Source organism: Anolis carolinensis, chromosome 4, assembly GCF_035594765.1.
Source record: "Anolis carolinensis isolate JA03-04 chromosome 4, rAnoCar3.1.pri, whole genome shotgun sequence".
Taxonomy (NCBI): Eukaryota; Metazoa; Chordata; class Lepidosauria; order Squamata; family Dactyloidae; genus Anolis; species Anolis carolinensis.
Window position 1 is genome coordinate 248,361,364 of NC_085844.1, and position 24,891 is coordinate 248,386,254.

Below are 24,891 nucleotides of genomic sequence, written 5' to 3' on the forward strand. Positions count from 1 at the left end.
TCCTAAAAGCTGGTAAACTGACTGGGATTTTTGGGAGTTGTAGGCCAAACATTTCTGGGGACCCCAGGTTGAGAACCACTGCACTATTCACTTTAGTTTCAGTTTGAAACTTGTATCGAAGAAAGTAGTTTTACTGTGTTTATGATTAGATTGTCCTCATTAGGCATTTTTCATGGCACTTGCTTATCCTCACTTAAGCATCTTGCTTTGAGGTACATTGTTTTGTGATTGGCCAGATTGAGCCCTGGATGGTGATTCTTCACAGGGAGAAGCTGACCTCAAACCAGTTCCATGATCTACACTAACTGCTACTTTACAACCATGAATAATGCTGGGATTTTTTCCCCCAATTCCACCTTCTGGAATGTGCATGAAGCACATCAGTGAAATACTTTGGGTGTCCGCACAGCAATCTGCATTCTGCAGGGCCATTTTCATGCTATGTGCTTTATGCTACACTTCTGGCTTTCCTTGTGTCAGATTAATAATAATAAAACTTTATTTATATACTGCCCTGTAACGAAGTGTGAATTTTTTGGTTTACAGATGTCATGTTTAATTGCGTTTTAAAAGGGTCAATATTTCAGTTACTCTGCACTCATGCGTTGGTTGCCATGGAGAAGTGGTGGAGCCAACTGCCGTTTTGGTGGAGAAGTGCAGGTTTGAAAAAGAAGCAGTTAGTCTGTGCCCTGATGAGGTACAGTGAAGACTGACCCTCAGTTGAAGGGATCGGGGAGACTCAAATGCTTATTTTTGAGTCAATTTAAAATAAGTTTGGTGACCTATTTTAAGGTAGTCTGTCTCCTGATGAGGAACAGATAATCTGTGATTGTAATTCATAGGGTGACTGCAGTTTAGAGCAGTAAAGAAAGTAACTAGCTTTGCAACTGTTAACCAAAGTGCCTCTAAGGAGAAAGTTACTGTAACCATTAAGCTTTGTGCTAGAATAAATGTGTTATTGTTCTTTTAAACATCTCAGCTCTGTCATATATATATTACCATCAAAAACAAACAAGAAGAAAGAAGAAAAACAAAATCTAACAGGTCTCTTCTCTAAGTAGCTAGTGGCTATATCTCCCATAGTGGTGGCAAGCGTGGATAATCCCCTTTACATCTGGTGGCCGCATTATAAACATCTTTACATAGTGGTGGCAGCAGTTATAATATAATAATGTAAATTAAATAAACATTCCGACATCTCTGCTCCACATGCCCTATCTCCTCAAGAGACTCCGAGTGGTTTCCAACATTAAAAACATACTCTCAGTTAAAAATACAGCAATTTAAAATATTAGACACATAACAAATGTGTATAACAATCATGAAAACACGTAATCTACCATTTAAAACCTGATAACAGAATTCCATCAATGAGTCCAAATACAGTGGCCAAGATTTAGCATTGAAATGGCCAAACTATAAATGCTAATTGTGCCAGGTATTCCAATACTAGGTAGGCAAGGGTAGATAAGGCATGGGCAAACTTGGGCCCTCCAGGTGTTTTGGAATTCAACACTCACAATTCCTACCAGCTTAGCAACTGTTAGGAATTGTGGGAGTTGAGGTCCAAAACACCTGGAGGGCCCAAGCTTGCCCATGCCTGCCATAAAGACACGATTCTTGGAATGGGCCACCTACTGATGCATCGGTTGACCTCTTGGCCTCGCACCCCAAAGTACCCCGGTGGGCAGGCATGGACGCAGGCCCCGTATTGGCGCATCCCATCTCTCCAGATGATCAAGAAGAGCTTCTGTTGGCAGGAGATGCAGCCGTTGTCCTCCGAACACATGATACATCCCGTGCAGTTCTCAAACAATGTGGTGCTTACTGAAAGAGAGAGGAAAAACAGATGCAACTTGTGAGAAGAGCAACCCTAATCAGTGCAGATCCAGCCTGAGAGAGAGAGAGGAGAGAGGAAAAGTGAACCAGGATTTGAAAGGGTGTCACATGGCCATAATTTAGATCTGTTGAAAGTGCAACTCATCGGAAAGTGGGGTGTTGAAAGCCTGTCTAAAGAAGATGAAATGTTGGGAACAGGGTGACCTGCTAGTCTTTATTTCAACAGAGCTGCTGGAGAAATCTCAGATGGCGGAGTCTGCAATTGCAAAACATCTAATTCTGGTCGATACAAATTAATACAGATGGGCCCATTTGGACAGATTGAAAACATCAGAATATCTCTGGTTTCGTTCCTGTCCCTGCTGTTTGTTTGTTTGTTTTGAGATTTGCAGTGACGTGGTCCTCATTCTGAATTATTCCCAGGGAACTCCCCAGAGGATGTTTTATTCCCACTCTCCACATCAGTTTAAATTTAGCCAGTGTTTCCTGAAATGAGATAGATTTCTCCATCGCAGTGTGCTTGTGTTATCCAACAACTAAGATGATGAAATAAAACAGCAACTGTTCCTAGGACTGCAGATTCAATAGGGATCATTCATCCATTCAGTTCATTTGTCATGGTTGGAAGGACCTAGCAGAACAGATACAACACAATGTTGGGTTGCAAGACCACCTCAGTTCTCTCCAAACTACATCTAGGTTGCATCTGCACCGTAGAATCATTACAGTTGGACACCACTTTATATGCCATGATTCCATGTTATGGAATCATGTGGGTTTATAGTTTGGTGAGGCACTAACATTTCTTTGGCAGAGAAGGCTGAAGACTTGGTAGGATGGTAGGATTCCCTACCATTGAGCCGTGGCAGTTAAAGTGGTCAGGAGCCTCTGGTGGCCAAGGGGATAAAAGCTTTGTGACTTGAAGGTTGTGTTGCTGACCTGAAAGCTGCCAGGTTCGAATCCCACCCAGGGGGAGTGCGGATGAGCTCCCTTTTTCAGCTCCATTTCCATGTGGGGACATGAGAGAAGCCTCCCACAAGGATGGTAAAACATCAAAAACATCCGGGCGTCCCCTGTGCAACGTCCTTGCAGACAGCCAATTCTCTCACTCCAGAAGCAAAAGTTAAAGTGGTGTCAAATGGTGTTAAATCTGCAGTGTAGATGCACCCTGAGATATATTTTGAGAGCCGGGGTTTGAGCTCAGCCATAGACCTTGGCTGAATCACACTTTCTCAGCCCCAGAAAACCCTGTGTTGTCACAAGCCAGAAATGACTTGAAGGATCTCCTTTGAGTGGATCCTCTTCCAGATTTTGTGCTTCTGTGTTCCTTTCCAGCATGCCTTTCGGATAAAGACTTGGCTGGGCCGAATCCTCAATGTGGTTGGATTCCAAAGGAATATTTTTTGGGAATTATCCCAGGAAAATTGAACTACTAAAGGTTGGTTTTCGCTTCTTTTTCTAATTTGCGCCATTACACAATGGTGCAATTTCACAAATTAAGAAAAGGATCGAGACGAAACAGCTAATATGTGGTAGTACTCATACATGGAAATTATGCAACAAGGCAGTTTCCATGTCCAAGGACCAGATATTCCATGTCCTCACATCTTCCTCCCAGCACGTTTGGTGCTTCTTTTTCATTCTCGCATTCTTTCCGTTCCACCAACTGGTTCCAAAATGTTGCAGAGGTAGAAAGGTAGAGAAAAGGGAAATGATACAACATCTGTTATGTTGTCTTTCTGATGGTTGGAGCTCATGTATATACATATGCTAATGGGCATAACTCATGTACAGAATTTGTTCCATCTTGCAATTCTGCAATCTGCATTTCCAACCAGAACTTAACCAGGGCAGAACCAGTTGGATACCCAAGTCCCCAAACAATTATGGGATGGAACGGTTCCACTCCTCTCATCCTTTGTCCCAAGACATGCGGGCGCCTACAGCAGAAAAACACAAACCTCAGGCCCCACTCCCTCTCCGCAGTGGCAGAAGCGCAAGAAACAAAATAAATTGATAATTCCCTGACCTTTAATGCTGGCCCCAAAAATATTGCTTTTCAGCCTCCTGCAGACAGTGTTTTCTCTTTTTTTCTCTCTTCCAAGAGATTCAGAAGTTGTTGGAGGACAATATGAACCTCAAGGCCTGGGTGTTATTTGTTGATGCCAACTACAGTAGAGCCACTAAATGAAAGCAATTTCCCCTAAAAGTTGACTCACAATTCAACAATTGATTTAAAGCAGCGGTGGGAAACTGTGTGGCAACTCGCTCCGGATTAAGGTTTATGTATAAGCTCTTGTGGATGAATGGCTCAAGTATTTTATAATGTATGGTTTTAAATCTATTTCTTGTATTTTGTTAAATTACCTAATTGTTTTAATTGCTTATGTTTTGTCTTTTTGTATTGTATATTGGCATTGAATTTTGCCAGATTGTGAGCTGCCCTGAGTCCCTTCGGGTGAGAAGGGCGGGATAGAAATGATGGAAATAAATAAATAAATAAACTAACAAAATGAATTTCAGTCGGGAACAGAAGCTGAACACAAGTCAACAAAGAAGCCAATGCGATTCTAGGCGTCACTTATAGGAGTATGGTGTCCAAATCGAGGGAAGAATTAGTCCCACGGGAATAATTGTGTACAGGCATTCCCCAAGTTGTGAACAAGGTAGGTCCTGTAGGTTTGTTCTTAAGTTGAATTTGTATATACGTTGGAACAGGTGCCTTTTTTAAATGCAACTCCATGTTGTTTAACATCTACATGATGCCACTGGTAGAGATCTTCCGGAGTTTTGGAGTTTGATGCCATTTGTACACAGATGATGTCCAACTCTATCACTTCTTTCTACCTGCTACAAAGGAGGCTGTTCAGATCCTGAACTGGTGCTTGGTGACTGTGACAATCTGGATGAGGGCAAACAAACTGAAATTGAATCCAGACAAGACAGAGGTCCTCCTGGTCAATCGAAAGGCCAAACAGGGTATAGGGCTACAGCTTGTGCTGGACGGGATTACACTCCCCCTGAAGACACAGGTTCACAGCTTGGGAGTTCTCCCAGATTCATCACTGAGCCTAAAACTCCAGGTCTCAGCGGTGGCCAGGGGAGCATTTGTACAATTAAAACTTGTGCATGATTTGCGCCCATACCTTGAGAAGTGTCACGCCCTGGCAACTGAGCACTAGGAACCAACACACGGAGGCCAATAACAATCTAATATCTTTATTAAGGAAGTAGTAAAGTGGAATAAAAATGCACACAGAATATAGTTCATCAATAGACCTTTCAGGGAAGGTCAAATATAGTCTAGTAATATATTGTCCAGTATATAATATTAGAGTTCAAAGTTAAAATCCAAACCGAAACACACTCAACTTCCAAACAGTTGAGTGGGGAAAATGTCCAAGATTCTTCTGGAGTTCAAAGTAAGTCCAAGGCAGGGAGTTAAAGACAATACTGGATACTTGGCACAAGATGCAAGGCTGGGAACATGGTGAGACGAGTCAAGAAACACGGCAAGGCAAGGCACGAAGAGGCTAGGGTTTGCGGACTCAATACGTAGTCCACACTTGGCTGGAACCGAAGTTAATCCTCAAGCTGATCTGTTAACTCTGCACGGATTCACCAGTGCGGGGAACTTTTAAAGAATTTCAATCTTCCTGCAGAGCAGGTGTCCAGTGCTCCTTTTCCCTTGGGAAAAGGAGCTGAAACAACAGCTATGTCCAGATGCGATCCTCCCTGAAATTTCTCAGGGGAAACAAACTAATTAAGAGTCTGCCTGGCTGCTATCCGGGCGCTCTTCCTTGTCTGCGCTTTTTCAGAACGACTATCCTCCCAAAATTCCCGTCTGGCGAAGGGGGGAGAAGCGCTGGGAATAGGCGCCCGTTCAAGGTCCGTTTCAATGAGCTCTTGACCAAAATTGTCAACAACAGGCATCTGGAATGAAACCGTCTCTTGCTGAGACGGCAAAATTCCCATGTCCTCATCACCATGATCCATAATGGCGCTAGGGTCAGGACCCAGAGGTCCAGGGGACATCACAAGAAGCCAGACTTGGCCATGGTGATCTACGCTCTTGTTACATCTCAAATAGATTACTGCAATGTGCTCTATGTGGGGTTGCCTTTGAAGGCTGTTCGGAAGCTTCAAGTGGTGTAACACTGGCAAACAGATTTCTCACTGGAGCGGAGTACAGGGAGCATACAACTCTTCTGTTACGTCAGCTCTATTGGTTGCCAGTCTGCTACCGGGTACAATTGAAAATCTTGGCTTTAGTCTACAAAGCCCTAAACAGTTCTGGCCCAGCTTATCTGTCTGAACATGTCTCTCCCCCTATGAATCATTTCAGAGGTGAAGATCTTCTGGGGAGGCCCTGCTCTCGGTCCCACCTCCTTCGTAGGTGCGATTGGTGAGGATGAGGGACAGGGTCTTCTCAGTGGTGGCCCCTCGGCTGTGGAACTCCCTCCACACTGAAATAGGATCCGCTTTCTCCCTCCTAACCTTCAGAAAGAAATTAAAAATATGGTTGTGGGACCAAGCCTTTGGATAATAATGCAGGGCAATAAGTGAAGATGGAATATGTGCAATCATGACTGGAACGCCTTTGACTATGATTCTGGATTATGAGATTTTTAATAATTGGTTTTAATGTTTATATGTTTTTAATTTCATGTTTTAATGTATGTATTTCTTTTATTATGTGTCTGTCTTATGTGGAATTGAATGGCTGCCTTTTGTAAGGCCGCTCTGAGTCCCCTTCAGGGTGAGAAGAGCGGGGTATAAATGCAGTACATAAATAGGTAAAGGTAAAGGTTTTCCCCTGACGTTAAGCCTAGTCATGTCTGACTCTGGGGGTTGGTGCTCATCTCCATTTCTAAGCCGAAGAGCTGGTGTTGTCCATAGACACCTCCAAGGTCATGTAGCCGGCATGACTGCATGGAGTGCCCTTACCTTCCCAACAGAGCAGTACCTATTGATCTACTCACATTTGCATGTTTTTGAACTGCTAGGTTGACAGAAGCTGGAGCTAACAGCAGGCGCTCACTCCGTTCCCAGGATTCAAACCTGTAACCTTTCAGTCTGCAAGTTCAGCAGCTCAGTGCTTTAACACACTGCGCCACCGGGGGCTCCAGTAATATATATATATATATATATATATATATATATATATATATATATACACACACACACATACACACACACACGCACACAAAATATTTGGATATCATAGGGAAGGGTTAACACAGCTGTGGTGTTCATTTTGCTACCCGTATCCCTATTCAGAATATTTCACCTCACTTTCTGTCCCTGTGATCATTGCATTTTGAAAAAATTGGCTTCTTGTGGAAACAAGAACTGATGATAAAGCTTCAGCGGAGACCCCTTTTCTTCTTTCACAAGTGGATTTCCCTTCCGAAGGGAAGATTTCTCCCACTTTCTGTTTTCTCACCCTGTTCTTAACTATGAATAGTTTGTAAGTAGGATGTTTGTACCTTGAGGACGGCCTGTATCCAGTTCTGGGCAAAGCAATTTAAGAAGAATATGGGCAAGATGGAAGGTGTCCAGAGAAGGGCAATGAAATGGTCAAAAGTCTGGAAACCATGAATCCCCCTGAAGAGCAACTTAGGAATCTGGGTCAAAAATTGACCCCAATGATGCCATTAGATATAGGCAACATTGTAGTAGCTACCCCTTATTTAAAATGGTTTTCTCCAGTTCGAGATGAGCAATAGTGTGTCAAGATGACACACTATGAGCAACACAATCTGTTACAAGTTATTATTTATTATCTTTTATGTATCAAAGGCAGGAAAATATTGCATTTCCAAAATAATGCACCCTGTAGTCAATGCAAACATTTTCACTAATGCAATAATGTAATCCCATCAGTTACTTTTAAATAAACGTTGGAAATGACCATATCACTGCTTGTATCAACAAAGCGACCAGACTTCTTAGAGGCATTTCCAGAGCAATTCTTGATCACAATAAAGGAATGGCTTAAACTTTTTCTTGCGACCCCCTTTCAAATACACTGATGTAATTGGTACAACAAATAAAACAGCATACTATTAAAAACCCTAGCAATCAGTTTCTTTTAAAAAATACCTGTTGGAAAAGAAAAGTTTTTATTTGTTTTCACAAAGTTATTATGGCATCTAATGTGGGTTCAGGTTTGATTTACTCTTGTACCCATTTATTTTAGGGTCCATGTACGCTATAAATCAATGGAGTGTTGGACTTTGGTGCTGTATAGGTAAAAATCTCCGCTAATTATGGTCCCAAAGAAAAAGTGTTAATCCACATGGGAACTAGAAACCTCAAAGAGTTTAAACCACATTTAACTTCCTCCTTGTTTAGGATTCCTCTGTTGTAGCAAAATCCGATTTCTCCAAATCCAGGAAACATATTTGGATTTGGATTTTTTTTTTGTTCTGTGCTCTGAATATGCCTCCTGAATGGATTGAATTACTGCTCCCAATGACTGAACATTTCAACTCCAAATCAAAGTTTTAAAAAAGCAAAGCTGACGTCTGTTTATGGTTTTGCAATCTAGTCCTTCCTTGGCCCCCATTAAACTGCTTCACTGGGAAGTGTCAGCCAACCAGGACCAGAATAGGATCCAATAAATAAGTGTTTTTCTCAGAAGTGTCCAGTTTTGCAATTAAATCCACTCTCTCTTCTCCTTCACCATACAAAAAGCCATAGGACAAATCCTATTGTCAAGCCTGACCAGAGCAGAGCCACTGCATCAATTGGAATTACCTTCACATTAATTCATTGTTTGAAAATGAGTTGAAAAAGAGTTTACTCATGAGTCAAAGAGAAGCTATAAAGGAAGTGAGATGTATAATCACTGAATGCTAAAATTAGTATGGCCCGTGCCATCGTATTTCCCATTTCTCTGTATGGTAATGAAAGCTGGTCAGTAAAGAAAAACTCTTCCCAGAAGCCAAGGTGACGAAACTGAGGATGTTGTCCTTCAGCTATATCATGAGAAGACAAGACACAAAAGAAAATATGATAATGCTTGGAAAGGTAGAAGGCAGGAGGAAAAAAGGAAGTGTTATGATTGAGCCTCATGGCTCTGTTACTGACAGACGTGGGCGTAAGACTCCTCGAGAGTCAGATACTCTCGAGGAGCGAGAAAGAAAAAGACTGCGAGACATTTTTGCAGCACCATCTGACGAAGAGTCTTTTGAGGGGTTTACGGAGAGAATGGAGGAGGGGCTGGTTAGCTCGGAGGAGGATGAGATGGATTGGACTCGGGTAAGGGAGGAATTGGGTGCCACTGGTCATGATGGGATAGAAGATGAATGGGGACCTTCAGGATTAGACCCATGGCTTAGCTGGAGGGATGGGACGGGATCCACAGCTGGAGATGCTGTGGGGCGTAGTCAGAGGTGTTCCAGCTCTGATGAGGAAAGTGATGAGGAAACGCCCGGGTTAAGGAGGACAGCTGACAGTGATGAGGATTTGTAACTGGCATAAAATGGGGCTTGGGAGCAATTGCAAATTGCGTTGGGCAAGGTAATCTGGACGAACGCTTGGGATCTGTGTGGGACGCTTTCCTGAAGACTGGTGTGTTTTCCTGTGCTGAGACGTAAGTTGTTTTGGAATTCAGGGTCAGACGGCGGGAGGAATTGTGTGGGCATTTGTTTGTGCAAACCTGTGCTTACTCTTATTAGCTTGACCTTCCGTCGTCTTCTTGACGGACGCCATCTCCTGTTTTGAAAACTCGGACTGAACTGACCACGGCTTGTCTTCCCCCCTTCTTGGACTTGGAATCTACAAACGTCTGCTTCTGGCTTTGAACTACGGAAAGGAACTGGGTCTACTCTACTGCTACAATCCTTGGCTGATCTGTTCGTGTTGGAAATCCTGTCTGCTGTGTGTGTGGGAGCGACGCAAGTTACTCTAAGCACAGTGTTGGCAGCAGAGAGGAATCTGCTGCCAATTAGTTGCATTCTTTTGTATCTTTTGTTCCTCGGCTTTTGTTTTGTTTATCCCCAGGCTGAAGCAAGCAGTTTGTTTTTACCCGGATTAAACTCCGGTTTAATCCGGTTTATCTTTTGAACGTTTTTCCTTGCCCCTTTTTGCTCCTAAAGGCTAATACTGCCTGGCCCTTGTATTTTACGGGCATTTTTGAGTTCTGTAATCCAATAAACTCTGTTATCTTGAACCTTGTGGCGTTCTGTCCTTGACAGGAAGACTGCATCCCAGATGGAAGGACTCAACCAAAGACCTGGACAGAGTCGTTGAGGATAGAGGGACTTGGATGGGCGCCTCTTATTCATAGGGTCGCCATAAATCAAAGTCCATTTAGAATCATAGAATCATAGAGTTGGAAGAGACCTCACGGGCCATCCAGTCCAACCCCCTGCAAGAAGCAGGAAAATCTCATTCAAAGCACCCCCGACAGAAGTGAAGTATCTTGCATTTGTCCCTGTGGAACTTCATTTTGTTAGTTTCAGCCCATCTCTCTAATCTGTCAAGATCTTCTTGAATTCTGCTCCTGTCTTCTGGAGTGTTGGCTATCCCTCCCAGTTTGGTGTCATCTGCAAACTTGATGATCCTTCGTCTAAGTCATTAATAAAGATGTTGAACAGAACTGGGCCCAGGACGGAACCCTGCGGCACTCCACTTGTGACTTCTTTCCAAGATGAAGAAGATGCATTGGTGAGCACCCTTTGGGTTCGTTCGCTTAGCCAATTACAGATCCACCTAACTGTAGTTTTCTCTAGCCCACATTTGACTAACTTGTTTGCCAAAAGGTCGTGGGGGACCTTGTCGAAGGCCTTACTGAAATCCAGATAGGCTACATCCACGGCATTCCTTACATCTACCCAGCTTGTAACTTAATTTTTTTAAAAAAAGATCAGATTAGTCTGGCATGATTTGTTTTTGGTAAATCCGTGTTGACTATTAGCAATGACCGCATTTGTTTCTAAGTGTTTGCAGACCACTTCCTTAATGATCTTTTCCAGAATCTTGCCTGGTATCGATGTGAGGCTGACCGGACGGTAATTGTTTGGGTCGTTCTTTTTTCCCTTCTTGAAGATAGGGACCACATTCGCCCTCCTCCATTCTGCTGGCACTTCTCCCGTTCTCCAAGAACTCTCAAAAATGATTGCTAATGGTTCTGAAATAACTTCTGCTAGTTCCTTCAATACTCTTGGGTGTAGTTGATCCAGCCCTGGAGATTTGAATTCATTTAGAGCAGCCAGGTATTCCTGGACGACTCCTTTCCCCATTTGGGGTTGGATTCCTGCCAAGAAGCAGGAAATCGCATTCAAATCCTACCGATTTCATGACAGGTAACAGCTACGCTTGTTGGGATCAACCAGGAAGATCAAATATCAAGTACTTGATCCACACGCTTTCACGGATCAACACACTGAAATATGAGACATTGTGTACAGAAAATTAAAAGATACAAGAAAGAAGGAGCCAGTCAAAAGACTTATCAGGCAAATTAAGGATGATTTGCACATCTCCATCCAGAATTGTGGGATGCTTCAAATAAATGTGCCACTTGCTTGTGGGATGCTCCAGAATTTCCAGCAAACTTTGTAGTATCCCTTGGCTTTGTCTAAAGCTGCACAAAGCAGGATCCAACCCTCAAAACTGGGAAATTAAGTGTATATTGCTGTGCATTGTGATCACTAGGTGGTAGGCTTGGCTATCTTGGGAGAAAAGGTGATATATAAACTGAATAAAGAATACAGGGAATAATCACCTTTGCTGTCTCCTATTCCCCACACCATTGGGGTAATCATCCATTCTAGGCTTAAACCCATCCTTTTATGAACCTTTCCAATGTGCTTGTACTTATTACAGAAATTGGCCTCAGTACCAACTCTTCTATACTACCATATATTCCAGATTATGAAAGATGAAAATCCGCATTATCTGATTTGAATTGAATTGTATGAGTCTACACTACCAGATAATCCAGTTGAAAGCAGATGATCTGGATTTTATATGGCAACATAGAAGGGGCCAAAAAAGCATAAGGACGCTATCTGTGCTGTCTAGGAATTCTGAGAATTGCAGGCCCAAAAATAAACATTTCCAAACACTAGAAAGATTAAACAGTCAAACCTTTCCTTGAGTAGTTAAAGAGGACACTACAGTGCTTGGAAGACAGAAATCGGAAGCAGTCCCAAAATCCTTTTCCAAGATTGGGTTTACCTTTGTCTACTCTGACAGGTAACCGTTCTCACACTAACCTTCTCACTTTACTTGCTGAGATCCTTTAAAAATTGGTGGCCCTGGAGACATAATGTTCTGATTGTGTAACTATGGAGTAGTCTGGAGCGGACACCGGCTGTGAGAAATGAGCTTGTAAAGCCATTCTGCCTGAGGCATTCCAAGGTCCTCCCTGACAATGGTGTGAATTGATAGAGCTGTTGCCAGCAGCACATCCTCTTCTCGTTACTAACACATCTGGGAGTGATAAAAGTTTATGGTCTGTGTTATGTATTTGCTGAATGCTGTCTGTATCTGTGGGGTGTTTTTTTTTTTTTTAAGGTTGCAGACTTTACCGCAGAAGGTAGGCAAATCGGCATTGTAGCTAGACTGCCAAATTCGGTGAGGGTTCCTATCACATGATACCATTATAACCCACTGTCTAACACACTTCTTCTTGACATTCTCCCATCCCTACCTATTTACAGGTAAAACACGCCAATCCTGTCATGTTACCATTATCTACCATGCTGCAAGGAGTCCCTCTGCTTCTGTGCTGGCACACCTCCTTCTCCCCCTTCCCCACTATTCCCAAGATGTCCATTTACCTTCTATATTATATTATATAGTTATTTTTGCCTTCTTCCCTCAAAGATGGAACTGCAAAACATATATATATATATATATATATATATATATATATATATATATATATAGGTAAAGGTTTCCCTCTGACATTAAGTCCAGTCATGTCCGACTCTGGGGGTTGGTGCTCATCTCCATTTCTAAGCCGAAGAGCCAGCGTTGTCTGTAGACACCTCCAAGGTCATGTGGCCGGCATGACTGCATGGAGCGCCGTTACCTTCCCGCCAGAGCAGTACCTATTGATCTACTCACATTGGCATGTTTTCAAACTGCTAGGTTGGCAGAAGCTGGAGCTAACAGTGGCCGCTCACGCCACCCCCGGGGTTTGAACCTGGGACCTTTCGGTCTGCAAGTTCAGCAACTCAGTGCTTTAACACACACACACAAACACAAACACACACATATATATTTAAAATTAAGACTAATCACAGGCTGAGGGATACTGGCCTGTGACTCCCAAAGATTGCCTCCATCCCACAGGCAGCCCTGGCATTGCCCAGGATCCTACTCTCGAAGACAAGTCTGGACACATGGCTTCTTATTAATATCCTGGGTGTTTGATGCCTTTAGGAAGTGGCAGCATGGGGTAGGCTTGTGCATTTTGGCTGAACCTCGATCACTTTCAGCTGGCTGGATTTTGGTAAACACCTGGATCCATTTTCGTGCCCCTCTCAAAAATGGGCAGGTAGCTGAATAGCCATTTTCGGTCCACTGCTGAAAATTCGGCTAAATCTGGCTCATTGGTGGAGATAGGGAGGGGCTTCCTGAGCTCTCCTTCCTGTCATTTTTAGGGCTATCAGGATAAAAATGACCACACTTGGAGGATACATCAACCACTGTTGGCACACCAAGTTTCATAATATTTGAGTCATCCCCTGATTTTTAGAATTTCTTTCAACTTCTTCCAAAATCTTTGCATTGTTTTCACAAAACATACTGGAAGAGCCAGCAGCAGCAAGCAAGGATTGTCCCCTTGTTAGAATGGGGATTTTCTGTTTGTTTGCTAGGAATAATAATAATAATAATAATAATAATAATAATAATAATAATAATAATTTTAAAAGTATTTTCTGAAGGAGAGGAGGGGAGGAGAAAAAGAAACTAAGGGGTGACTCAAGGCTCTCAGAGCCACCCAAATATTTTTAAAGAAAACCACAGCAAGAGCAAAGAGATACTCTTTCTTTCTCCCAAGTCCCCAAATGTGTACACGCACCCCACCACCCATCCTGCACGTTCCCAACTCCCAGTCAGTCCCACTTAATAAAAAGAATCAAGAAAATAAAGGAAAATCAAAAAGATGCAATGCTAGAAGCCAAGCCAAGCCAAGCCAAGCCAAAAGCTAAAGCTGTGAGTGAGTGGCAAGGCAATCGGACTGAAGCACCTCTCTCGAACCAGGATGCAATTGAGAGCAATAGAGGCAGTCGCCCTATGAAATAGACACAGCTTGCGTAAAACATGTCATGGTGTTCTTCTACTTTGATTGGCCCAACAGGCAGGGCTCACAGAGAAACCCTGTTTGAGCATGCGGCAGCCTCTTTATGTGCCACATGGTGATGAATAGGAAAGTAAAAGTTGTAAATAAGTGTCACATGGCCCATTCTGGACAAACAAAATGTGGTGGCTGACCCTTTATTTTTACGGCCAGCTGAACAAGCCGAACAAGCTGGATTGGCCGAAGAGAAATGACCAAGCTGAATCCGTGCACACGCCTAGCATGGAGGAGTATGTTAGATAGAAAATGCATTGTTTGATAGAAAATGCATTGGCAGTGATTCTACTGTGTAAAATACAGTTCTAATGGACATGTGATAGCACACCTGCAGAATCATTAAGTGGGTAGTGACGTATGACCTAAGGGACATGCTGAAAAGGCTGAGTCATGATCATGTGACATTCATGACAAAGGGTTGCCTCATTCATTTGTCCCTGGCTGATGACAAGCCAGCAGGTGGGTATAAAGGAAGGCAGGCAATGCTTGTTGTTTCTCTTGCCATGCATCTTTCGCCATTGTGTCCCTTGACTGTGTCTGTTGCCCACATTTTGAGTATATCGTTGTATATGCCATTGACTGATTGTAGAACAGGGGGTCCTGATCTGTGTACATATCTGTATATAGAGCAACGTGTCAAGATTAAAAACCTGATATTGTTATAACTCAGCCGTCACAGCCTGTTCTTCAGCAAAAGTTAGAGTCTGACTCGGATTTTGGACCCATCCGGGACTTGGATCAAAGCCCAATGCCTTTGCAGGTGCCTGAAGTTGTGGAGCCAGAGAATCCATTAATTGGTGAGCATTCCGATCCTCAGTCAAGGTTGGTTTTACCAGATGTTCTTGACGCAGGGGAGGATACCGCTTTTAATTGGAGGGAATCTTTTGCAAAGGAAAGGAGTCAAAGGGAGGGGGTGAGATGGAGTCGAAGGTTGGCTCTCAGGCGCATCAATGACTACTTTCCCGTGTGAAGTTCTGCATGTCCCAACTCTCAATGACTTGTAGTCTTGAGAACTCCTTAAAGGTGCCTCACTCCCTGCTCTGGTTGCGGTGTCAACTTTGCCATCCATGGAAGAAGAATCTATGTTCCAGTATGTTGCTCCTTGCCTTGCTCCCGTGCTTTGCTTCATGACTTCCAAGCTGAGTTCATGCCTTGTGACTCTCAAGTATATCTTGCCTTGCTAACCTCAGTTCTACGATTCCTGAGTGTTTGCTTTCCATGTGGATTACAGTTTGTGGCTATCCAGTGTCTTGTTCCTGTCCCTTGCGACTTCTGGCTGATCCTGTTTGGACAGCGTTTACAGACTAACTCTGGCTTCATGGTGGAACTAACGAGTTCTTTGTGGGTTACAATATTGAAATACTTTATTGAACTTGCTTTTGAACAGTTAAGCACAATATATTATGGACTATTCTCTCTATTGACTTTTAACCTATTTGCTTGCATTTAGATCTCCTTCAATAAACTGCTTTGCTTGTGATTCTGACTCCAGTGTGGTTTTCAAGGTGCCCCACAACCTTGGGGTGTAACAGACAGGGCCGTAGCCAGAAAAATTTTTCGGGAGGAGTTTTGAAAATTTCGGGGGGGGGGGGGGGGGTTAACCCCTAGCACACACCTCTCCCCGCTACAAACCTGTCAATATCTGCTTGAAATAGTGCCTGGAGGGACTCTTAATGTTTTGTGTCTCATAGACTTAGCATGGGGATTTGGTTAACCAGTTAAAATTCATGAGTAAACCAGGTTTTTTTTTTTATAACCTGAAAAATTTCGGGGGGGGGGGGGGTTGAACCCCTAACCCCCCCCCCTCGCTACAGGCCTGGTAACAGATATTTGGGGTGAAAACTGAATCAACAAGTTTTCCTAAACAGTGTGCAGAATAAGGTCAGTAATTACTCTGTATTTGTTTTCACTTGCTTCTGATGCATTGAGTCCAGTGTGCAGCATTTACAGGGAGGGCATGATTGAAAAACTATAAATCACGCACCTATCCTGTGACAAAGTACCATATACCTGCCACTCACCTCTTGAGGACAAGACTGCCATAGGAATACTCACACATTGGATTTACTTGCCATGTAGGGATTGAGCCCTACCACCTCCAAGTTCTGAGGCATTGCTGACTTGGGAATGTACTTCAGGCATCCCCTTCCTTTGGAGGTAGGATACAAAGGACATTTCCTTTGTGCTATTTCTAGGAAGTATCACAGGGGATGAACCCTGTTTTGTGGATAGGACTCAGCACTTGGAAATCTTTGTTGAAGTTCAGATGAAAACCCGACCCGATCCACCACAGCCCTGATTATTATCCATCAGTCATCACTGCTGGAACCATGACCTCTCTTTATGGGAACATGCCTATTTGCAAATGCATCATATTTCCTATCTGCACGCTCAAGCTTATGGCATGGCTGCTCATTTGTTTTGGCACAACAAAGGAGGTCAGTTGCATCCCAGTACAATCAAACTCTGGAAATCGTCATTTTATAAAGTCTTTAACCTTCTCTGCCCAAGAGAGTTGGTGCCTCACCAAACTACAAATCCCAGGATTCCACAGCATTGAGCCATATCAGTTAATGTGGTGCCAAAACTGCATCAATTCTATAATTTAGATGCATCCTTCTTTGATAAATACTGTATATACTGAGTATAAGCCAACCTGAATATAAGCCGAGGTACCTAATTTTACCACAAAAAACTGGGAAAATGTTGACACACGTGTAAGCTGAGAGTGGTAAATTTCAGAAATAAACATAGACACCAGTAAAATTACATTAATTGAGGCATCAGTAGTTTAAATGTTTTTGAATATTTACATAAAACTGTAATTTAAGATAAGACTGTCCAACTCTGATTATTCTCATCGTCTTCTTCAATGTAAATGTGCTTATGCATTCTTTTAATCATAACAGAGTAAAATAATACATGTAATAACAATAATAATATCAGGGTGAAATAATAAATATATTAATAGTGAAACATAGAGTAAAATAAACATAATACAGTAGAGTCTCACTTATCCAACATAAACAGGCCGGCAGAACGTTGGATAAGCGAATATGTTGGATAATAAGGAGAGATTAAGGAGAAGCCTATTAAACATCAAATTAGGTTATGATTTTACAAATTAAGCACCAAAACATCATGTTATACAACAAATTTTACAGAAAAAGTAGTTATATATGCAGTAATGCTACGTAGTAATTACTGTATTTACAAATTTAGCACTAAAATATCACGATGTATTGAGAACAAAAATGCGTTGGATAATCCAGAATGTTGGATAAGCGAATGTTGGATAAGTGAGACTCTACTGTAGTAACAATAATAATAATAGAATAAAATAATACATGTAATAATAATAATTAATAGAGTAAAATAATAAATGTACCGTATATACTCGAGTATAAGCCGACCCGAATATAAGCCGAGGCACCTAATTTTACCACAAAAACTGGGAAAACTTATTGACTCAAGTATAAGACAAGGGTGGGAAATGCAGCAGCTACGGGTCAATTTCAAAAATAAAAATAGATATTAATAAAATTGCATTATTTGAGGAATCAGTAGGTTAAATGTTTTTGAATATTTATATAAAACTGTAATTTAAGATAATAATAAGACTGTCCAACTCTGAATATCTATATACTCAAGTATAAGCTGACCTGAATAGAAGCCGGCCAGGGCCCTCACTCGACTATAAGCCGAGGGGAGCTTTTTTAGCCCTAAAAAAGGGTTGAAAAACTAGGCTTATACTCGAGTATATATAGTAATAATAATCATTAATAGAGTAAAATAATAAATGTAATAATACCAATAATAATAGACAAAAATAATAAATGTACCATATATACTCGAGTACTCCAGCCAGGACCCTCACCCGAGTATAAGCCAAGGGGGATTTTTTCAGTCCTAAAAAAAGGGCTGAAAAACTTGGCTTATACTTGAGTATATACGGTAAGTAGCTGATTTAGAATTTCAGTCCTCATTGATATGCATAGAATGAACAAAGAAACATGAGCATGATTGATTTAAATAGAAATATTATCAACTTCAAGGAAAGCAAAGACTGAAAATACAACTGTTTGATGGAGCGGATTGCAACCAGCAAAAGACAGAAACATTATATAACATGAATGAGAAGCAACCAGTAGATGTCGCAGGAGACGTCAAATACAAACAGCCAGCAAGCAAAACACCATTAAGAAGTTGATGATAGGCAAGGCAGGAATTCAAGATAATCTCCTGTTTTGACATTTCTTCCTCAATACAAGCCAAATGTCTTGTTGAATGGCCAAAATATGCAAACATAACTGAAAATACAAACAATAACTCTGCGGTTATGGGACAGTTGGTGCCACTATAGTGATTTGCTCATTGAAAGGGAGAAAAACTCACCGACTGCCTTAGAAGCATGCTGCCAGTACGGGGGAAATGGGATAATGTATCCCCCAGATATTCAAATCTGAAGAAACAGAGGCTTTTAAGTATATTAAGTAATGTGCATTAACTATATTGAATTTCTAAGCTATGCGGAGTCGTAATCTTTGGAGAAAGATAGAATATGAATAAAGGAGCAGGGTAGTGTAGTATTGTGGTTTAAAATTGGATTATAACTCACGAAAACAAAGTTCGAATCCCCGTTCAGGCCCCTTTTATACTGCCATATAAAATCCAGATTATTATTTATTTACAGTATTTATATTCCGCCCTTCTCAGGGTGGATCACAATGTACACATACATGGCAAACATTCAATGCCATATGAACATAGAGACAGAGACAAAGACAGAGACACAGGCAATTTAACCTTCTCCAGCTTCCGGCTTCCTGGGAGTATGCTCAATTCCGGCCACAGGGGGAGCAGCTGCTTCATCATCCACTGTGACGCTGTGTCCTTGGATACTTCCTCATTCCAAACGCTGCTGGACGATTTTTATGGTGTTGTAAATTAGTTAAATTAGCCTCCCCACATAAGTGGTACCTAAATTTCCTACTTGGTAGATGCAACTATCTTTCGGGTTGCTTAGGTCAACAATGAGCAGGACTTTTTTTTTTTAATTTTAATGGTCGGGTGCTCCCTTCAACACAGGCTGGCCTCGAACTCATGACCTCTTGGTCATAGTGATTTATTTCAGCTGGCTACTGACCAGCCTGCGCCACAGCCCGGCTCCTTCAAAGATTATCTTCTTTGAACTGGAAGTGTAGACTCATATGATCCAGTACAAAGCAGATAATGTGGCTTTTCTGCTTTGATACCCTGGATTGTATGGCAGTGTCGACAGGGTCCCATTGGGTGACCTTGGTTATATCATGCTCTCTCAACCCCAAAGGACAGAAATCGCAAACCTCAATAAAACATATATTTCCAAAAAAAAAAAAACCCTTGTGATAGGTCACCACAGGTTTAAAATGACTTGAAGGTATCCAGAAACAGCACAAAATAGTACTATTAGTAGTCCTGATGGCCAAGATTCTACATTTCACTCTGTGTTGTGTAACTTTATGTGTATTTAGTTATATAGCAGAGAGGCTATAGAAATGATAAAGTTGTGAGCAGAGCACAAGCAAGAGTCTGTCCATGTGAACATCTCTTATCATCAAGAAGTTCTTCCTAATGTTTAGGTGAAATCCCTTTCTGAGTCCATTGCTCAGAAAACAAGCTTTCCCCTCCTCAATTTATTTATTTATTTATTTACAGCATTTATATCTCGCCCTTCTTTCTCACCCCGAAGGGGACTCAGGGCGGATCACATTACACATATAGGCAAACATTCAATGCCTTAACATAGAACAAAGACAGAGACAAACATAGGCTCCGAGCGGGCCTCGAACTCATGACCTCCTGGTCAGAGTGATTCATTGCAGCTGGTTGCAGCTGGCTTGCTCTCCAGCCTGTGCCACAGCCCGGGTCAATGTGACATCCTTTCCAATATCTAAACATGGCTCTCAAATCCCCCTCTCTCTGCATTCTTTTCTCCAAGCTAAACAGACCCAGATTCCTCAGCTGCTCCTCACAGAGCTTGGCTTCCAGACCTTTGACCATTTTGGTTGCCCTTCTTTGGTTCACATCCTTTGTGGACAGTGGTGCCCAGAACTGGAGATGGTATTATTCCAGGTGATCAAAGTAGAACAGAGTAGTAATGTGACTTATTTCGATCTAGACCAGGTATGGGCAAACTTCACTCCTCCAGATGTTTTGGACTTTAACTCCCACAATTCCTAACAGCCAATAGGCTGTTAGGAATTGTGGGAGTCAGAGTCCAAAACACCCTGAAGGCCAACATTTGCCCATGCCTGCTTATGGACACTATTGTCATGGCAGCCTCTTGCTGAATACAGATAATGCAAAATTGCTCCATTTCCTGCAGAAGAGACCTCTAGAGATCATCTAGTCTAACCTTCTACTACCAGGCAGGAAGATACCATCCTAGGACAATCAAAGATGGAAGTTCCATATTTAATTTCAGCCAGAAATAACAACTCAATCCAATGAAAATTAAAATGTAAACAGACCAATGGATTTGATTTTTGATGGCTGCCCCTTTAAGTGTGAAGACACACTTTGATTGTGTCTTCCTGCCTGGCAGAAGGGGGTTGGACTGGATGGCCCTTGGGGTCTCTTCCAACTCTATGAATCTAAGGCCCCTTCTACACTGCCATATAAAATCCAGATTATTGGTTTTGAACTGGATTATCTGACAGTGTAGACTCATATAATCCCGTTCAAAGCAGATGACATGAATAATCTGCATTGATAATTTGGATTACTGTATACGGCAGTGTAGAAGAGGCCATAATGTCAATGAAGTTCTTGTAATTGTGTATAGTGTAATTGTATATAGCTGTGTATAGTAGGCAACAGGTCTAGCTGGTTGATTCTTTGTCTATCTTTCTGCCTGTCTATCTATCATTTATCTATCCGGGAGCAGCCACTGTTAGCTCCAGCTTCTGCCAACCTAGCAGTTCGAAAACATGCCAATGTGAGTAGATCAATAGGTACTGCTCCGGCGGGAAGGTAATGGCGCTCCATGCAGTCATGCTGGCCACATGACCTTGGAGGTGTCTACAGACAACGCCGGCTCTTCAGCTTAGAAACGGAGATGAGCACCAACCCCCAGAGTCAGACACGACTGGACTTAACGTCAGGGGAAACCTTTACCTTTACCTTTACAAACAAAGAGGACTTCTAACATGTTTGTTCAGAAAGGGGCCGGGCTTAGCACAGCAGGCTCAATGCTGTGCTAAGGAAAAATCCTGCTGATCAAAAGGTCAGGTCAGGGTTGAGCACCCACCCGGGTCAGGGTTGATCACCCTCCATTAGCCCCAGCTCATCTGCCCACCTAGCAGGTCAAAAGCAGAAGTGCGAGTAAATAAATAGGTACTGCTTTTAGCGGGGAGTAATAAAGGCGCCCTTAAGGACATCGATCAGAGGAAAGGCTCCTCGGCATGGAAGATGGAGCAACAGCACCCTCTTGTGGCCGGATGCTCAGTCTCCAAGATGCTGGAAATACGATGGGAAAAACTGCCTTTACCTCTGTTTGTGTTGTCTGTCCTTGCCTGTCCTTATTAATTGTATCATTGGCATTGAATGTTTGCTGTATGTGTGTTCTGTGAGCCGCTCTGAGTCCCCTTTGGGGTAAGAAGGGTGGGGTATAAATGCTGCAAATAAATAAATAAATTCCAGATGGATGTAGTTAATGGCAGCTTCCGAGGATGTAACACGAGCACCTGCTTGTCCTATTTTGATGGATTCATTTGAATTGGTTGAGCTCGAGGATGTGGACAAGGTGCTTGGAGAGGCGAGGGCTACCACATGCATCCTAGACCCCTGCCCATCCTGGCTAGTGAGAGAAGCCAGAGGGGGATTGGCCGAGTGGGTGAAGGTGGTGGTGAATGCCTCCCTTCGGGAAGGCATTGTTCCAGCGAGCCTTAAATTGGCTGTGATCAAACCGCTGTTGAAGAAGCCATCACTAGATCCCACTCAATTGGACAGCTATCGGCCTATTTCCAGTCTCCCCTTTTTGGGCAAGGTCCTGGAACGTGTGGTGGCTGCGCAACTCCAGGCATTCTTGGTTGACACTGATTTTCTGGATCCGGCGCAGTCTGGCTTCAGGCCGGGGCATGGCACCGAGACAGCCTTGGTCGCCTTAGTCGATGATCTACGCCGGGAACTGGACAGGGGGAGTGTGTCCCTGCTGGTTCTGCTGGACCTCTCAGCGGCCTTCGATACCGTCGATCACGGTATCCTTCTGGGACGTCTCGCGGGAATGGGACTTGGAGGTACTGTTCTGCAGTGGCTCCACTCATTCCTGGAGGGTCGGTCCCAGATGGTGTCATTGGGGGACGCCTGCTCGGCCCCACAACCGTTGACTTGTGGGGTCCCGCAGGGGTCAGTACTGTCCCCCATGTTGTTTAACATCTACATGAAGCCGCTGGGAGAGATCATCCGGAGTTTCGGGGTCCGATGTCATCTGTACGCAGATGATGTCCAGCTCTGTCACTCCTTCCCACCTGTCACTAAGGAGGCTGTTCAGGTCCTGAACCGGTGTCTGGCCGCTGTGTCGGACTGGATGAGGGCGAACAAATTGAAACTGAATCCAGACAAGACAGAAGTCCTCCTGGTCAGTCGCAGGGCTGAACAGGGTATAGGGTTACAGCCTGTGTTGGACAGGGTCGCACTCCCCCTGAAGACACAGGTTCGCAGTCTGGGGGTTCTCTTGGACTCATCGCTGAGCCTGGAGCCTCAGGTGGCCAGGAGAGCCTTCGCACAACTCCGCCTTGTGCGCCAGCTGCGCCCGTTCCTTGGGAGGTCTGACTTGGCCACGGTGGTCCACGCTCTGGTTACAGCTCGTTTGGATTACTGCAACGCGCTCTACGTGGGGCTGCCTTTGAAGACAGCCCGGAAGCTCCAGCTAGTACAACGGGCGGCAGCCAGACTAATAACGGGAGCGGCTTACAGGGAGCGTACTACCCCCCTGCTAAGCCAGCTCCACTGGCTGCCAATATGCTACCGAGCCCAATTCAAAGTGCTGGTTTTGACCTACAAAGCCCTAAACGGTTCTGGTCCAATTTACCTGTCCAAACGCATCTCCTCCTATGAGCCCACGAGAACCTTAAGATCATCCGGGGAGGCCCTGCTCTCGATCCCACCGGCCTCACAAGCACGGCTGGTGGGGACGAGAGACAGGGCCTTCTCGGTGGCGGCCCCTCGGCTGTGGAACTCCCTCCCCAGTGACATCCGGCAGGCTCCATCCCTTTTGGGGTTCAGGAAGAAGCTGAAGACCTGGCTATGCGCGCAAGCGTTTAATGAATGAACTCAGTTAGCATTGACATGGATCGGATTAAGGCTTTTGCACAAGGTCTGATGGATGATTGGTATATATATTTGGTGTTGCATTGTTTTAAATTTTTATATATTGTATTTTATTATGTTATTTAATTATTTTAACTGTTTTATTCTTATTTTATTGTATTATGATGTACTGGTAGTGATCCTACCAGTTGTGTAAGCCGCCCTGAGTCCCCTCGGGGAGAAGGGCGGGGTAGAAATATTGGAAATAAATAAATAAATAAATAAATAAATAAATAAACCACTGAAGAAATGCTTCAAATTTCTATGTGGTGGACAGTGAAGACAGCTGATAGGAAGAAAATCCAACCCATTTGAAATGTGAGGCAAGATGAGATTTGAACAGACACCATGCACTGCAAAAATAAAATAAAATAGCATAATAGGTCATTATGAGGCAATGACAGCTGAAGGCTCACAACTGCCACACATGTAAATGTGGTCTTTCCCCTTTTCACGTCTGGAGTGATGTCATCATATTTTGGACATATAATTTAAAAAACAGTATGTTTTAGCAAAGACAAAAACTATGTGCAAATTAAAAAACAGTAGGAAAAGAGGAAGACCACATTACACCACTAAGGCTGTGTCTATACTGTAGAAATAATGCAGTTTGATATCACTTTAATTCCCACAGCTCAATGCTATGGAATCCTGGGAATAATTGTTTGGTGAGGCTTCTAAACTACTTAGCAGAGAAGGCAAATAATCGTATAAAAACTACAAGAAATATTAAATAATGAAAATATGAAAATATACTTCTCTGTAGGGATATAATTTTAGTGCAGAAAAGGCAGTTTTCGGTGCACAACATGCATATTTTGCACAGAATTTATCCCAAATTGTGATTAGGCTTTGAGTGCTGCTTGGCTTCTGAAAATTTTACTCCCAGCAGGAAGATAATTACAAAAATTACTCCTTGCTTCCTTCAAAGAAAGAAACTTAGTGAAAAGTCACATCCCTACTCTTGAGAGCCAGATGGTTTTCGGGCTAACTAAGGAATTAATTTACATTCTCCCAAAATGTGAACCAAAGCAGTTTACAATATAAGTTAAAACAGCTATACCACATCCCCTCAGCATAACATTAATATCCACATGAAGAGATATATTACACCAGCCCGGTGCAACCCTTGGGCAGAATAGCAACACTGAGCATCACACATCAAGGACTAGGCACCATTAAGGAATGCACAATACACAATGCACAACCACAATGCAAAGTTTCAGATGCGTAACTAAAATGCAAAGTGTCGGATTCTCAACCACAATGGGTAACCCTAAAGCGGTGAATAGGAGGCACAATCACAATGCATAATGTGAAACATGCAAAGACCAAAGAGAGATAAACATTGTCTGAGCAACTCTATCAGCAGGATACAG

At 42.9% G+C, this 24,891-nt stretch overlaps 1 protein-coding gene across 1 annotated transcript in view; it reads right to left on the reverse strand.

Annotated features, from left to right (window-relative positions):
* The window catches only part of rspo4 (R-spondin 4), a 56,691-nt gene that overhangs the window by 14,725 nt on the left and 17,075 nt on the right, over positions 1–24,891 (reverse strand). The window contains exon 2 of the mRNA XM_062979119.1: positions 1,639–1,827. Within this exon, the coding sequence (XP_062835189.1) occupies positions 1,639–1,827 (189 nt within the window). The remainder of the gene's footprint in view (positions 1–1,638; positions 1,828–24,891) is intronic.